Source organism: Hermetia illucens, chromosome 6 (genome assembly GCF_905115235.1).
Source record: "Hermetia illucens chromosome 6, iHerIll2.2.curated.20191125, whole genome shotgun sequence".
NCBI lineage: Eukaryota > Metazoa > Arthropoda > Insecta > Diptera > Stratiomyidae > Hermetia > Hermetia illucens.
Window position 1 is genome coordinate 30,091,644 of NC_051854.1, and position 15,599 is coordinate 30,107,242.

At 42.7% G+C, this 15,599-nt stretch overlaps 1 protein-coding gene across 1 annotated transcript in view; it reads right to left on the reverse strand.

Moving 5' to 3' along the window:
• Positions 1-15,599, reverse strand: part of LOC119658982 (cadherin-87A) — a 582,773-nt gene that overhangs the window by 46,620 nt on the left and 520,554 nt on the right. Inside the window, exons 11-14 of the mRNA XM_038066864.1 lie at positions 12,956-13,068; positions 12,671-12,865; positions 12,101-12,256; positions 11,916-12,042 (exon numbers count right to left, since the gene is read on the reverse strand). Of these exons, the coding sequence (XP_037922792.1) occupies positions 11,916-12,042; positions 12,101-12,256; positions 12,671-12,865; positions 12,956-13,068 (591 nt within the window). The remainder of the gene's footprint in view (positions 1-11,915; positions 12,043-12,100; positions 12,257-12,670; positions 12,866-12,955; positions 13,069-15,599) is intronic.

Sequence of the window (15,599 nt, forward strand, 5' to 3'; positions counted from 1 at the left end):
CACATCCGAAATGAGGATATCCGCGATCGTTATGGGGTTGCACCGATCGTGGAAAAGTTGCGAGAGAGGCGTCTTCGATGGTATGGTCACGCAATTCGTGCAAACGAGAATTCACTTGCCAAGATTGGTCTGAACATCGAAGTCGATGGTAAACGACCAAAAGGCAGACCTAAGCAACGGTGGCTTGATACGCTGGACGGGGATTTGAAAGCCTCGAGATTGCACCCAGATCAGGCATTCGATAGAGCCAAATGGCGAAGCCGATCACGACGAGCCGACCCCGCTTGTGAACGGGACAAAGGCTGAAGAAAAAGAAGAAGATTCGAAACAAACATATGTTGGAAAGTCGCATGGAAGACTAGTGCTCACGACGAACTTTCAATTTGCAACCTGAAATTCGCACGAAAATGATAGCAGCTTCATATGGGCTGAAATAAACACTGAATAAATAAATAAATTCTTCTAAAACATGTTTTTGTTTAGTCTTTATCCCGTTCATAAGCAGGGTCAGCTCGTCGTGATTGATTGTGCCATTTTGTTCCATCAGAGGCCTGGTCTGAATGGAGTCACAAGGCTTTCGAATCCCTATCCAGCGTATCAAGACCGTTGTTTCCGCCAACCTTTTGTTCGCTTACCGTCGACTTCGATGTTCAGACCATTCTTGGCAAGTGAATTCTCGTTAGTGCGGTGAATATCCGGTCGTGTCAAAGCCGAGCCTGGGAGCGATAATTGACGCCAAACTGACCTTTTGTGAACACCTAGAGTATGAATGTCAAAAGGCAGTCAGTGCCCCCACGGTACTTGCAAAAATGTTGCCGAATATTGGCGGGATGAAACAATGTCAGAGGTTGCTTCTAGCTGACTTGACATATTCTGCTCACGATGTTATAAGGTTCGGAGTACGGTTGTGTACGGTAATGTGACAAACGGTTCCAGACTAGCTCTCTGACGATGGGGAGGTGTTTAGTTGGTAGTCCGACGACGTACCGAATCGGGAGTCCAACACGAAGGGTCGATTAATGCATAGGTTACCCCCAAGTATTAAGTTGAGACTTGAGCGAAAACATGGCAAAACTCACTACCATATTCTCCAGTTCCTCACGGGACACAGTGGTAGTTATAGGCAGTATCTGCATCGCTTTGTGTTGGATGATTCACCGAATTGTCTTAGATACAGTGGCATACCGGTGGACCCAGAGCATATGATGTTTCACTGTCCAAGGATCGCAATGGAGAGGGCGAATCTGAACCATGTGTTGGACAGGGGCGTGAGTCCGGGGAGCTAAGTTGCGGAGATGATGAAGTTCACATAGAACTGGCTTACGGTTTCCTCCGCAATTGAAAAAATGCGGCAGGAGTTACCGAAAGAGGAAAAAAGGACGAAAGTCAAAAGGGTCAGAAGGACGGGTGCCTAAAAACAAACCCACCCCGAGAAGTAATACTCTTTTCCACTTCCGTGTACGAATAAAAAAAATTGATCGAACACCCATCTGAGTATACATCACTACTACTACATACTACCTTAAGTGGACCCTACCCGCATATGCCTGTATCGAGTAAATAATGCTGACAAAAAATAAAAAAGACAAAAAGGTTTTATATGATGATGCACGTCTTTGAACCCAGTAAATTCACGTGAAATACAAAATTTGGACCTCCCATAGCTTTGTTAGTAATGGTTAGACTTCCTTCAAAGTTCCCAGAATTATGTCATCTCTTATACTGGTACAAATTTTTAGGATGAACTTAAGGAGGTTTTCGGATAAATTTCTAAAATATGATAAGTAACCACTATTAATCTTATTGGAACGGGATGTATTTTGAAGTCAAAATTTCGTAAGGATGCATTATTGTGATTTTTTACAGATTTTTTTATTGGATGGGTTCTGAGAACAAGAGCTGTTCCGCAGTTTGAGTTGCCAATTCTCTACGTTTCATAGAATATCAAAATAGGACCAGTTTGGAAAAATACTGACTAAGCCTTCACATTCGATACCATATACGGCCATATTCTGTGAAAAAAAATTCCACCTCCCTCTCCCTCCCTCTCCCTCCCTCTCCCTCCCTCTCCCTCCCTCTCCTATGTACATGCCCCACCCTCCTTAAGATCAACACAAAATGGTGTTATTTGCTATATGGAAGGGTATTCCACAATATACAGGTTCTCATCAAATTTCGTGATATTAGGTTCAGCCGCTTCCGGCCAAATCGGGGGTGACAGAAAGAGAGACGCACAAGCACACATCGGAGCGACTTGAATAAAGTATTGTTTTACATAAAATCTTAAAAAGAGATAATGGGGGCACGCTCAATGTTTGGTCCTGACCTCAGTTTTTCCGATTAATTTTCACCCAGGGTCTGGATTTTCTCTCAACGGTCCTGCTTAAACCCACTAGGATGCACATTGTCATGACAAAAGATGACTACTTTCCTTTGACTGCCAGATCTGGTTTTCTATGCAGATAACCAAACTGTAACTGAGAAAGTAATCGTTTGATTATTTGGCAGAAGTAGCTCAGTCAGTAGTCGACTCAGCTATGAATGAATACTTGAGTCAAATCAGGGTAATAATCTCGGGCGAGCGCAATGCTGACCACAATGCCTCCTGTAGGGTATCCTGTAGTATACCGTTAGGATCTTGAGTGAAGTGCTCTAACACATTTTAAGGCCCTGATCCACTATGGATTGTTGCGCCAACGATTATTATTATTATTATACACAATTTTGGGACTGGATTTAGAAGAAGAACCTAAATTCCGATGGAGACTGGGGTTTCTGACCTTAACGAATATGATGATGGCACACTGTTGTTTGCCTACTTCTTCCGTGCCTATTTATCAGAGCATTTCTTCCCGCTTCCACGATCCGCCGGCGTGTAAAGATGAACACTAAGTCTTTATTGAAAGTGCTTTTACCTGGTGCAAAGATATCCTTCCAAACTTGGATGAATATGAAAATTTGGGTGAAGGTGCAAATCATCGCTAAGGGCGGAAGCGAGCGTGAGGTGCAAGCATTCAGTGCCATTGCGAAGCTCATAAAGTACAACATATAGTGCACTGTGGAAAAAAGGAAATATGCATTACCGTAAATAAAAACCGTTTCCAGTCCTCTTACCGCTTCACAGTTTAATATTCTGGCCACTGGAATATTGGAACATGGTCTGCATTTTCCAATAAATAAAATATTCTCCAGGCCAATTATACTTTTAAACGGATTTATTTTGAACATTCCTTGTGGTTTTTGCAGATCTGCTAGATTTATTTACATACTTCTTTCCAGGGCAGCACAAATAACAAGAAAACAAAACAAAATCAAGAGAACAAAGACGATACCAGTAACATGGTTGAGTCGACTTCTGAGCGCGGGGGATAACGAAGCATCCATGAAACCATGCACAACTCAGGGTGAGACAGAACCCCAATCCCCGGCAACTGAACAGGGTAGTGGAAATATGGACTAGATGTGTGTAGATAAAACCATGGCTGTAACTATGTCTGCATAGAGACACAACGTATGAGGAAAAAAGGTCTGCCTAAATACCCTAAATACAAAAGAGATTCAGGTCACAAGCGGGAGGAAAAGGAAAATTTTTTGCGCGTGGGCGACTATATTTCATGTCAAAGATTGAGGCTCGCATCAAACTCCGAATCAAGTGAAAATGAAGTGAAACACTGTCAGGAGTGTATGAGGGTTGCAATATTCCTTTTATTAGCCGAGGACAGGAGGGTGAGAATGACCCGGAGGTAATCTCTATTGGGGATATTTCCAGAGAAACACTAACCCCTCTGAAGAAGCCCGTGATGATAGACAAGTATTTGGAAAGGACTGTGATGCAGAACAAAGCAAGATGATACAAGCGGCTATTATGCTTGAAGTGTGGGTGTTTGAGCCCTCTATTCAGTTGTAGCTTCTTAGACGGAGGGGTTTTGATTACGACATCGGTAGACTAAATATTGACTACAGGGAATGATATCAATCTATGGAACAGTGCGAGAGAGTTAAAAACAACAAAAATGACAGCCTGGTTACCAAATGTGGACATTTTGAATACTGACGGTCCAGAGAAGCGCAAAGAAAGCGTCGGTTTCAAAAATAAGGTTCAGGACGTAATCTGTTCTGAATGCAATGGGAGCAGTGTTATTTTCGTTTTAAGAAACGATGATGTCAGCATCAATGTTCTACAAACCATGGATTGGAAGGGTTACTTTGATTTATCTTAGACACTGAAAACATAAGGAAGCGGCCGACAAACGTTGTATTCCCCTGTCTTTATTCTTCCCGCTTGACCAGTGCAGTTTGATATTGTTGGTTGGTTGTTTTCCGGTGCTGACGTTGCCACCATATGTCTTGCCTTCATTGATGTGCAGCCCAAGATCTCCCGCCGCCTGCTCGATCTGAATGGAAGCAGTTTGTACGTCTCGGGTCGTTCTCCTAATGATGTCGATATCGTCAGCATAGGCCAGTAGTTGGGTGGACTTAAAGAGTATTGTATCTATTGCATTTACCTCAGCATCACGGTTCACTTTCTCGAGGGCTAGGTTAAATAGGATTATTGATAGGGCATCCCCCCGTCGTAGACCGTTGTTGATGTCGAATGGTCTTGAGAGTGAACCTGCTACTTTTATCTGGCCTCGTACATTGGTCAGGGTTAGCCTAGTCAGTCTTATTAATTTCGTCGGGATGCCGAATTCTCTCATGGCCGTGTATAGTTTTACTCTGGCTATGCTATCATAGGCGGCTTTAAAGTCGATGAATAGATGGTGCAACTGTTGTCCATAATCTAACAGTTTTTCCATCGCTTGCCGCAGAGAGAAAATCTGATCTGTTGCTGATTTGCCTGGAGTGAAGCCTCTTTGGTATGGGCTAATGATGTTCTGGGCGTATGGGGCTATCCGGCCTAGCAAGATTGCGGAGAATATCTTATAGACGATGATACCTCTATAATTGCTGCACTGTGTGATGTTTCTCTTTTTATGTATGAGACAGATAATGCCTCGTTGCCAATGGTCAGACATTGATTCGCTGTCCCATACCTTGAGCACAAGTTGATGAAGGGCAAATAATGGTTATTGGAAATTTACGAGTTCATTGATTGTGACACTAAATAAGAGTACATGGACGGTAAACTCAGTTGAATCGTATAAATCACTTGATCCAGATGGAAGCTGTCCTAAATTCCTACAGCAGGAGATTCCGCTTATAAATCAGCAACTAGCTACATACGCAATAGTATGGAGGCAGGCTAGAATGATTTTTCTAGTAAATTCAGGGCAAGAATGTTCAACCTAAAGCATATAGGCCAATAAGTCAAATCTACTTTCTTGACAAGAGGAGGTCCTGGTTGAGAAGCCCATATTTACCAATCGATAAAATCTTATAAGACAGCATTTCCTCAACTAGTGTCAAAGAACGCAAATGCACCAAACAATAAAGAAACGGTTGCCTCTACGATAACACCTCTATCTTATCAATGGTATCAGTTGTCAGGAAGCGAGCTTTAGAAGGTACAACATCAATATATTTCGGAGAGGACAATTTCAATCGGTAGTAGATCTCACGTTCGTTGGTTGGGTCCTTAAACTGTTAGCATAGGGTCTCACAAAAGGAGGTTTTATTCGTCCGAAAGGAATCTGTTACTCTACATCTGATAAGGGTGTGAGAAGGAGTACCTGAGAGTCCTGAAGAGATGAGTGGGTTAATGCTTCGATTGGAAAAAGGAACTGGTTGATGGGCAAAGGTGTTCCTCTGTTATCCTAGTCCAGATCTCAGCACCCCATGGTTGTGTGGACACGAGCCGCGGAAATGAAATTAACTGGACATGACTGGGATTCTAAAGGCCGCGTAGCCATAGTTCAGATATTCGTCAGTTCGTAAAAATGATCGGACTTATGTTCGTTAAGCTCATAAAAGTTATGGAAATCACGTTTGTCGAAAGGGCATAACTTTAGCCGATTGCCTCCGTATTCGAATAAAATTTCATCTCATCAGTCGCATCATGTCGACGAACGAGTAAGAGTATGAAATTTTTCAAATAATTGAACGAATAGATTTCTTCGCACGCAAACCTAGGGTAGGACACTTCTCAGAAGCTTGGCCGACTTTCAGCATATAACCGCAAAGACCCGTCAATTTAGAGACTTTTGGATGCCAAAGGATAAGCTTTTGAGATATTCCAATAAAGGAAAGGCTACACTTTCTGTTTCCGGGAAAAAGGCGTGCAGCCAAAAGTTTAAAATACGAAGTCAAGTGCACGTGGAGTATAGCCGGGAACAAAGTTCAGAAACCAATGTATCTCTATCCGACACACTGGCTGGAATAGTTCATCTTCTATAGGTTTAGTTATTTGAAATCAAATGAATGTTGGACCCTGGATCTAAAGAGTTTTTGGCCTCACGTTGGGCGCCATTTGTAATCACTTATGAACATTCGAGATCCAAAAACTGTGCCTCTTAGAAAACTGAAGCATCGATCGGGTCTCTCAGAGTTTCCACTTCCATGTGTGTGGTCGAATCGAATTTTATTATAGTTTCTTATTTTCAGCTTCGCGTTCGTTTCGGTTTTGGCTTCCCATGCTACTTATATTTTATATTTCAGATTCCGGTGCGGCCGTACGCATTAGATTAAAGGACACCTGAATTTTTTTTTCATGACGTGAAAGTATCTCGTTGCCGAGCCTGACTAGCACAGAGGCATGCAAATATATGTCGACGGGACTCTTTTGTGGATCTGTATTATATGCGGGTGAACCTTGGTGGCTATTTTCAACATTTCTTTAGGCCCTTGAAGTTGACTTCGGCCAATTCGTATGGTCATTTGGCCATACCACAATCGACTAAATCATTACAAGACATCGAGGAGCATAATATAGAAGAACATTCCCCAAATACCTGCATTCTTCAGTTGACATTTGCATATCTCCTTATTATATTAACGAACTTAGAAGTTGTCGATTGGCGAAAAGACGGCCGGCCAAAAAAAAACGAAGTTCTCAGTCTGACGAGTATCTGCACTCTTTCCCTATGCACTGATAGACATTGAGCCTTGGCTTTGGCAACATTGCGAAACCATGCACCATTCCAAATGACAGATCGAAACGATGCAGAAGATGCGACAAGGAAGACCATATCAGCAAGGACTGTGAAGCTGACCCAAATTACTTACTGTGCAAAGGGGTGAAGGGTGTGGACCATCAACACATTGCAGGCAGCAGCCGGTCCCTGGAATCCAGGAGAACCTTTAACACAAACCGCAGATGAGGTTGACATAAATCAACGTCTGTCGTGATTCTTTGGTTGCGACCGGCAAGTCTGTGACCGGTATTGTAATAGCAAATGCAAACTTGCTATTATAATTACCGGAGCATGCTTGTAAGGCCACGGCTATGTGTGGAATGCGGAGTGATACACAATGACCCAGTAAATGAGTTTTGGGTCAGTCTTATGCTGATGTAGAATTAACAATATGGGTTAAGGTAGGTTAAGACTAGATCATACCTACTGATGTAAAATTAAGTTTAGTTTTGAATAAAGACACGATTCAGAGCGCACAGTGTTTTATTACTTTAATTGAAGTTACTAAATTGGTAGTGTTGTAGGATCATTACATGAAACGAAGTGTATAGAGCATTACATTTTGGCACCCTAATATCCGACCTAAGGGTCACGGCTATGTGTGGCAGCCAGCCATGTGTCAGTTCCTGCGGCAAGAGGTGACTTACCTTGGGCACGTTTGCTCTGAGGATGGAATTATACCCGATCCCAAACTAACAGAAAAAAGTCAGGAATTTTGCGCGGCCAAAAAATCCCAAGCAGGTCAAGTCATTCCTTGGGTTGGCTAATTACTATCGAAGGTTTGTACCTGAATTCGCGAACATCGTGGCTCCTATTAATCGTTTAGTTAGACAAGATGTGAAATTTGTTTGGGATGAGGAGTGCGACAATGCCTCCGATTGATTGAAAAGGAAACTGGTTTCGTCGCCCGTCCTGGCGTATCCTCAATTTGATAGAGAATTTGATTTGGTGAGACTCTGGGTGCGGTATTGGAGCAAGAAGGACTATCAGTGGGATACGGAAGTCGAATGTGCCTTTTGGCATTGACGTGGGCAACCAGAAATTACGGATCACAAGCCGTTGAAGATAATGCTAAAGGCTGGAGACATCACTAGCCGGATGCTTCGTCTTCAGCGAAAATTGTCTGAGTATGACTATGAGTTATTATATAGGCCTAGCCGTATGATAGGGAATGCGGATGCTTTGAGTAGAGCGATTCAGCAGGAGCAGGCAACGGAGGCTGTCTATTGATAACGCGGTCAAAGGTGCGGATGGAGGTAAATAGAAAAGAAGTCGTGGACAATAAAGGAAGAGTTGGGACTTTGGCAGGTGCCAGGGAAACCAAGCATGCGAGAAATAAAGACTCCGAAGGAAGTGCGGCTAGTTCTTAAAGACTATCATGATTCAGGGTTTGGAGGTCACTTTAGCGCCAGCAAAACGTTCGCTAGAGCCAGGAGGTTTTTCAGGAGGAAGGGAATGGAGAATGAAGTCCAGCGATATGTGGCCATATGTTTGAAATGCCAGAAGAATAAAACCATCAACAAAGAAGAATGCCGTTGATAGTCATTTCAGTGTCACATAAGCCATTCGATAAGATATATATTGATTTAGTGGGGGCCTGCGGCGGGTAACAACCACCTTCTTTCCATGGTGGATGACATGCCGAGATTTTACCCAAGATGTTGTTTGATAAAATAATTAATCGCTATTCTTTGCCACAGGCTATTGTGGCGGATCAGGGAGCAATCTTTGTGTAAGCTTTTGATTGTGGAGAAGTCGAATGCCGTACCTAGGGGACTATATAAGATGTTTCGTGTATGATGCACCACGGGATAGGGACGAATTGTTCAGGATGGCAACTCACGCCTATAATAACACGCCTCATTCCGGAAGCGGGTTATGTCCGATGGAAACTGTCTTCGGGTTTGTGTCGGATATACCTAGTAGCTTCAATAGAAGTCCTGAGACGGTTCACAACAATCAGCTTTGCCATAGGAAGCTGCAAACTGCTTACAGGTATGCGAGGGATAATCTATTAAATGTGAAGGAGGTGTCCAAGATCCTTCCGGCTGCGCCAAAATGTAATGCTCTATGCATTTCACTTCATGTTATGATCCTACAACACTTTCACTTCCATTTGACTAACTTAAATTAAGATAATAAAACACTGTGCGTTCTTAACCGTTCTTATTCAAAAGCAAACTTGATTCTACATCAGTACTTACTATCTAGTCCTAACCTACCTTAACCCAAATTCTTAATTCTACATTAGCACAAGACAAAACCGAAACACATTTACTTGGTCACAGCTAGAACGTGGGACCTTCACCTTCCACACATAGCCGTGACCATACCGCTTATTGTAATACCAAGTTTACATTTCCTATTACAATATCGACCACATACTTGCCGGTCGTAACCAATGAGCCACCACACCTCAACCACTATCATGCGGTGAAAAAGAATATTCTCGGAAATCATCCGTGGGAAAAACTAGCCAAGCAGTACTATCGGCTTGCCGAGAACAAATTTTCCAGGAAAAAGTGGAGCATCCGAGAGATGAATTCATTAAACCAAAAGTAAAACTAATCCGCATATATAGCTGCTATAGTCCACCCAGCGCTATACTTGCTGAGTATGAGCAAATGCTAAGCACTCTGCGCAAAAGGGCCTTGGCAAAAAATTATAGATGGCGATAGAATCTACTATATGTCCAGAAGGGTACTGCTCCCCAGTAGACAACCCAACTAGTGGTCGAATGACGGAATGGCAACTTTGCGAGCCACATTTGTCCGGGAGAAGTGGTCGAGAGGAGACACACAGGTTACAGCATGGATGATTAGCAGAAGCCATTTGGAGGAGTAAAAAAAACTCTTCAAGTTGCTTAGTGACCATACCGGTATAAACCCTTGGAGTGAGGCGTACAGGGCGGTGATAAAAATGCTGCGGAGATCGCTTCAGGTAGCATGCCTGCACCTCCTGAAAGAGATTGTTACCACCCGGCTTCCGCATCACGAAAATAGCGGAAGGCAAACGGTCGTCCAGTTGAATGAGTGCATAATACTGCACGAAATATGTGAAAGATCCGCGAAAACAACCCCCGGGTCCGGATGACATCTCTAACAGAGCTTTGAAGCTGACAGTGAAGATTAAACCCGATCTTTTGCAAACACCTTTGAGGCGTGCCTGTAAGAATAAATATTTCCTGCTCAGTGGAAAAAGCAAAAGTTGATATTGCTTCCCAAAACCAATGAGCCACCTGGAGACCCAGTATCATATCACTCGATGGAGAGAGTCACCTACAACAGACTCCTACCCATCGGCAAAAGCAGCAATGGTTTTTCGGCGCGCCTACTTTACGGTGGACGCAATAAGCATGGTAAGCGAATCTGAGAAAAAACACACTGATTTCTGGTGGCTTTTGTGCTGTGTTGGCATTGGATGTTAAAAACGCATTTAACTTAGTACGTTGTCACAGCGTGGGTAATACGGAGTTCGGTACTGGGTCCCCTGTTGTGGAAGGTCATGTAGAATGGGATGCTTAATCTTCCCGTCTCACAGTACTACATCGAAGCTTACATCAAAGTACCCAGAGGATGTGGAGCCGGGTTGACCTCGGCAGACGAGAAAACCAAAGCGGTCGTAACAACAAACTGTAGAAAGAGGAATACAGTGAAAGTGGAAGTTGCTGGATATAGGGTCGTGTCAAAGCGGGACACAGACAAGCGCAATAAATGCGGGTGATAATTGACGACAAGCTGAGCTTTATGGAGTACCTAGAGTATGCATGCCAAAAGGCAGCCTGTACCACCACTCCACTTACAAAAATGTTGGCGAATATTGGCCGGTCGAAACACTGTCGGAGGTTGCTTCTAGCTGGAATGGTGCAATCAAGCTACTCTAGTCGTCTCCTGTGTGATCAGAGGTGCTTGCAAACTCTCAGAGACGGAAGCAGGTAAACTCGGTTTGCTGGTTGATGGCTTTGAGGTTTGCAGTGCTTTTAGAACTACATCAGATGAGGCAGTACTGGAAATAGCAGACATGATCTCTGTCGACATTCTGACGAAAAAAATGAGTGTACTATATCATACAAGATGTATGGAGGGGCACACAGGACGCACGAATGTGGCAAGGTTAGAGTCGAATGATATCTGGCAACGCAGATGTTACGAGACTACGAAAGGTTAGTGGACGCACAGACTCATTCGCAACATAAGGCTCTGGCTTGAGCGGAAACATGCGAAAACCAACTACCACATTAACCAGTTCCTTACTGGATACGGTGGTTGTTACAGACAATATCTGCATCGCTTTGGGTTGCATAATTCACCAAATTATCCTAGATGCGGTAGCATACCGGAGCATCCAAAGCATGTAATGTTTCACTATCCAAGGATCCAAGTTTTTGACGCGCCCGCTGTAGCTCTGACTTTTCGTACAGCGAAGCAGGAGCGTACATGTCATTCTAAGATTTTCCACCCTCATGTAGGAGCAAAGAGAAAAAAAGCTATTGAGCCATTTCACTTTTGTTGTAGCTCGCATTAAGAGTGTTAAACCCAGTGCGGTTTTGGGTCCGAAAAAGAATATGGATGAATTAATTAGACGGCTAAAAAGGCTGTTGTCCAACGAACCCAGTACCCCAGAAAGGTGAGTAAATCATCCAAAAGGAATGTGACGCAGAACAGGTGGGAAAAGGTATAGCCACGGTACTGCACTTAGGGTTATGCAGATATTTGTATGGCTACAAAAATTGCCTTTCCCGGAATAGAAATTCGAAAAAAACTTAAACCTAAATATTTTCTATTTATTAAAAGAAAGATGAGATGTTTCCTAAAGTGAACTCGAACTGATTGAACTTAAACTTACCTGAAACTGATGCAGAATAGGATTCCTCCTCAAAAGTTGGCCTGTTATCATTAGCGTCGATTACAGAAATAGTTATTGTCGCCGTTGATGAAAGTTTTGGGTCGGTTTCCGTCTCTTCGGCGATCACCTGCATAATGGAATCATTTAATGTGATTGATATCTGAAGTTTCACTCTGTCGACTTACCAGAACAATGAACTTTCTCTGATTCGGATTCTCATAATCCAAAGTTCTATTTCCGACACGAATATTAACTTGCGATGAGCCCCTCACTACATCCGGCTCGACTTCGAACACACCCGAAACGTCGTCAAGTCGCAGTGAGAATATCGAATTTATGCCCTGATTTAATATGCCACAGATTAAATGTTTCGGTCATTAATTTTAGAGATGTTGTGTCACAGTTCCCTTAGTTTGCTTAAGACAGGGATTTCAAAACTTGGAAAATGTTCGGTTGGACCCATTAACGTTGAACCCTGTCAGACGCGAAGGATAATGGACGATCCTTCACTGGGGCATTTGCAACTTAATACAGCGGATTGAAAAGTTAATTTAGAGTTTTTGGAGTACTTAGCGAGGCATTGGTTGGTATAACAAGAGGATGAAATTAATGTCGAATGTGGCTCCAGAGAAATTAAGATGGTTACAATCCTCATATTAGTATTTACTATTGAAAAGTTTCGTAAGAGTGACCACAGTCGCCCGCAGCATTTAGTTTGAATTTCCCTGTCTTTAATAACGAAGGGAACTACTTACCACGTCCTTATCGCTAACATTCATTTCTAATGCTAATGGGGTGCCAGGAGCTGTATTTTCCACCAGCGATACAAAGTATTCCTTCTTATTGAATTCCGGTGGAGAGTCATTAACGTCTCTTATCGTAATTGATGCCTGTGTAGTGGCCATTGTCAAGTTATCTGATTGTGGGATGCCATCCACAAGTTCCCGGGCCTATTTACCATAGAGAGTAGAGAATATGGATTACAACTGAATGCACTGTATACATATGTCTCAAATATTATGATGCTGCGAATAACTTACTCTTATGTCCAAGGTTATCAATCCAGTAGCATCATTCAAAGCTTCTTTATCTAAGGGTTTGGCCGTTCTAAGTTCACCCGTCTTTGGATCCAGAAGAAAATAGTCCATTGGGTCTGCAGAGGAGGAGAATCAATATCGTCAAGATGTTGTGTTACGGAAGTCGATGAAAATGGGAAATATGTATTGTTATGTTAGCTTTAAAAGACGATATGAAAATGTAACCTTCGTTGTTCAGCTTCAATCTGGGACGAAAGTTAGTGGAAGCGTACTTCATGGAATTTGATTGAAGGGTTTCCTTCCGATACCAATCGGAATTTCTCCCTTCAGGGCTAAGATCTCTACTCTCGTAGCGAATACCTATGCACAGGTTCCCCCCGAAGGGAAGCCATCTTGCACAATTGTATGACAAATTGAATCGACATTTCAGTAATATGCTTTCATTAAAATGAAATATGTATTGTTAATTGTAATAAGTGATGCTATTGTGGGTTCAAGTTCTTAGCTTCTGGAATTTTTCATGGAGAAAATCAAGAGATTGAATCCTTATTACGTTATTGATTGCTGAAGAAGCCTTCCCTGTTACTTTTATATCCTGCTTATTTATCCAAGAAGATTGTTATTCGAAGGTATAATTGTGAGTTTCCATCAGGTTCTTGGATATTGAATCATTAGCTTCTCAGTACAGCAGGATAATGAGAGTAGGTTGATATTTTCTCATAGTATGGATTGCTTTAATAGGTGGGTTTTGTTTTCTCGGAGTTAAGTGTCTATTCGGAAGGTAGAAGCTGCAGTTGGAGAGGTAAGGTAAGTACAATATAATAGATCAGAATGGGGGAATGGACAATATTCTATTGTCAAACCCTTTTGAAAATTTGGTAAGCTCAGCTATTCTTATGCTTGCTGCTCTTCCTGCAAAATATTTATTTATTTATTTAATGAGGACAATACACAGAAGGCAAATTCCTTATTACATATTGTCCTCAGAGGGAGGAGCAAGTGAATGGCTTATTTTACGCTTAAAGCTAGAGAGAGAAATAGAGTCAAAAGTAAATCTCGAGCTCCGCGAAGGGTACATCAAAAATGTGCGGACTACGTATATTATGAGACGAGGCGATACGGGAAGTAATATCCGAGTTGGCGGAGCAGTCCATCAAACAATTGCAGAGTTTGAAAAGTGTACACATATCAAGGAAGACACGGCGTTGCTGTAGGAGGGGAGGGGGGGGGGGGGATTGATGGTGCGGAGTTGTGACGGATAATCAACCCGTGGAAGGTTCATTTTGTAAAAGAGGGTCCGGGTAAATTTGCGTTGTACAGCTTCAAGAGCCCGGCAGTCACGAATGCGTAGGGAAACCAGACTACACAGCAGTATTCAAGGATGTTTCTGACAAGGGAATTGAAGAGTGTTAAGGAGGGCTGGATTGAGGTAAAGTCGGAGGAGGAACGTAGGATAAAGCCAGATATTTTGGAAGCTCTATTGATGATGTCAACGAAGTGGGAGTTGAAACGAAGTTTATCGTCGAATATTACACCCAGGTCTTTGAAGGAGGTTAGTAGTGAAAGGGGTTGTCCACTGAGAGAATAGGAAAAGGATGTTGGGGAGGGTTTAAGGGAATAGCGCATCCATTGGCACTTGTTGACGTTCAGTATTAGTTTGTTGACCAAACAACAACGGACTAAATTATCAAGGTTGGACTGTAAGAGAGCACAGTCCAACGGAGACGAAACAGAGACAAACAATTTAAGTTCGTCTGCGTAAAGCAAATACGGGCAGATGAGGATGGAGGCGAGGTCATTGATAAAAAACAGGAAGAGTAGGGGGCCAAGTAGAGAGCCTTGAGGAATACTAGAGGAAGAAAAGAAGCAACCAAATGAGTGACCATGAAAAGAAACTTTGCTGGAACGGTATGAGAGATAGGAGGAAAGAAAGGAGATGACTGAGGGAGGGAAGTCTAGTAATGAAAGTTCAGATAGGAGAATGTTATGGTCAACGGTATCAAAGGCTTTGGAGAAATCGGTATAAATAGCATGTACCTCCTGTCGTGAATTCAAGCATTTAGCAAAAAAGTTGGTAAAGACTAGAAGATTTGAAGCCGTTGATCTATGTTGCACGAAACCATGCTGCTCTTTGACAATGAGGTGACCGAAGTGCGCAGTCAACTAGTCGTTGACGTCTCTTTCCAGGATTTTGGAGCAAGAGGAGAGAAGAGAAAGGGTCTCCGCTCTTGGGGATAGTAATAATAATTATAATCGTTGGCGCAACAATCCATATTGGATCAGGGCCTTGAAATACGTTAGAGCAATTGATTCAAGACCGTAACGGATTATAGTATACTGTTGGAGACAATGTGGTCAGCATTGCGTTCGCCCGAGATTATTACCCTGAATTGACTCAGGTACTCATTCACAGCTGAGTCGACTGGTATCTGACGTCAAATCACGATACAAATCCCACTGCCGCCAGCGAGATTTGAACCGCGACCTTCCGTACCAACCACTCAGCTATCCGAACACTCTTGAGGATAGGAATGATAAGGGCCTCTTTCCAGAGACGGGGAAAGTAGCATTCATCTAGACTTTTGTTGTAGATTATACTCAGGGGGAAAGAAATGTGTTTTCTACAGTTAAGGAGGAAGAGATTAGG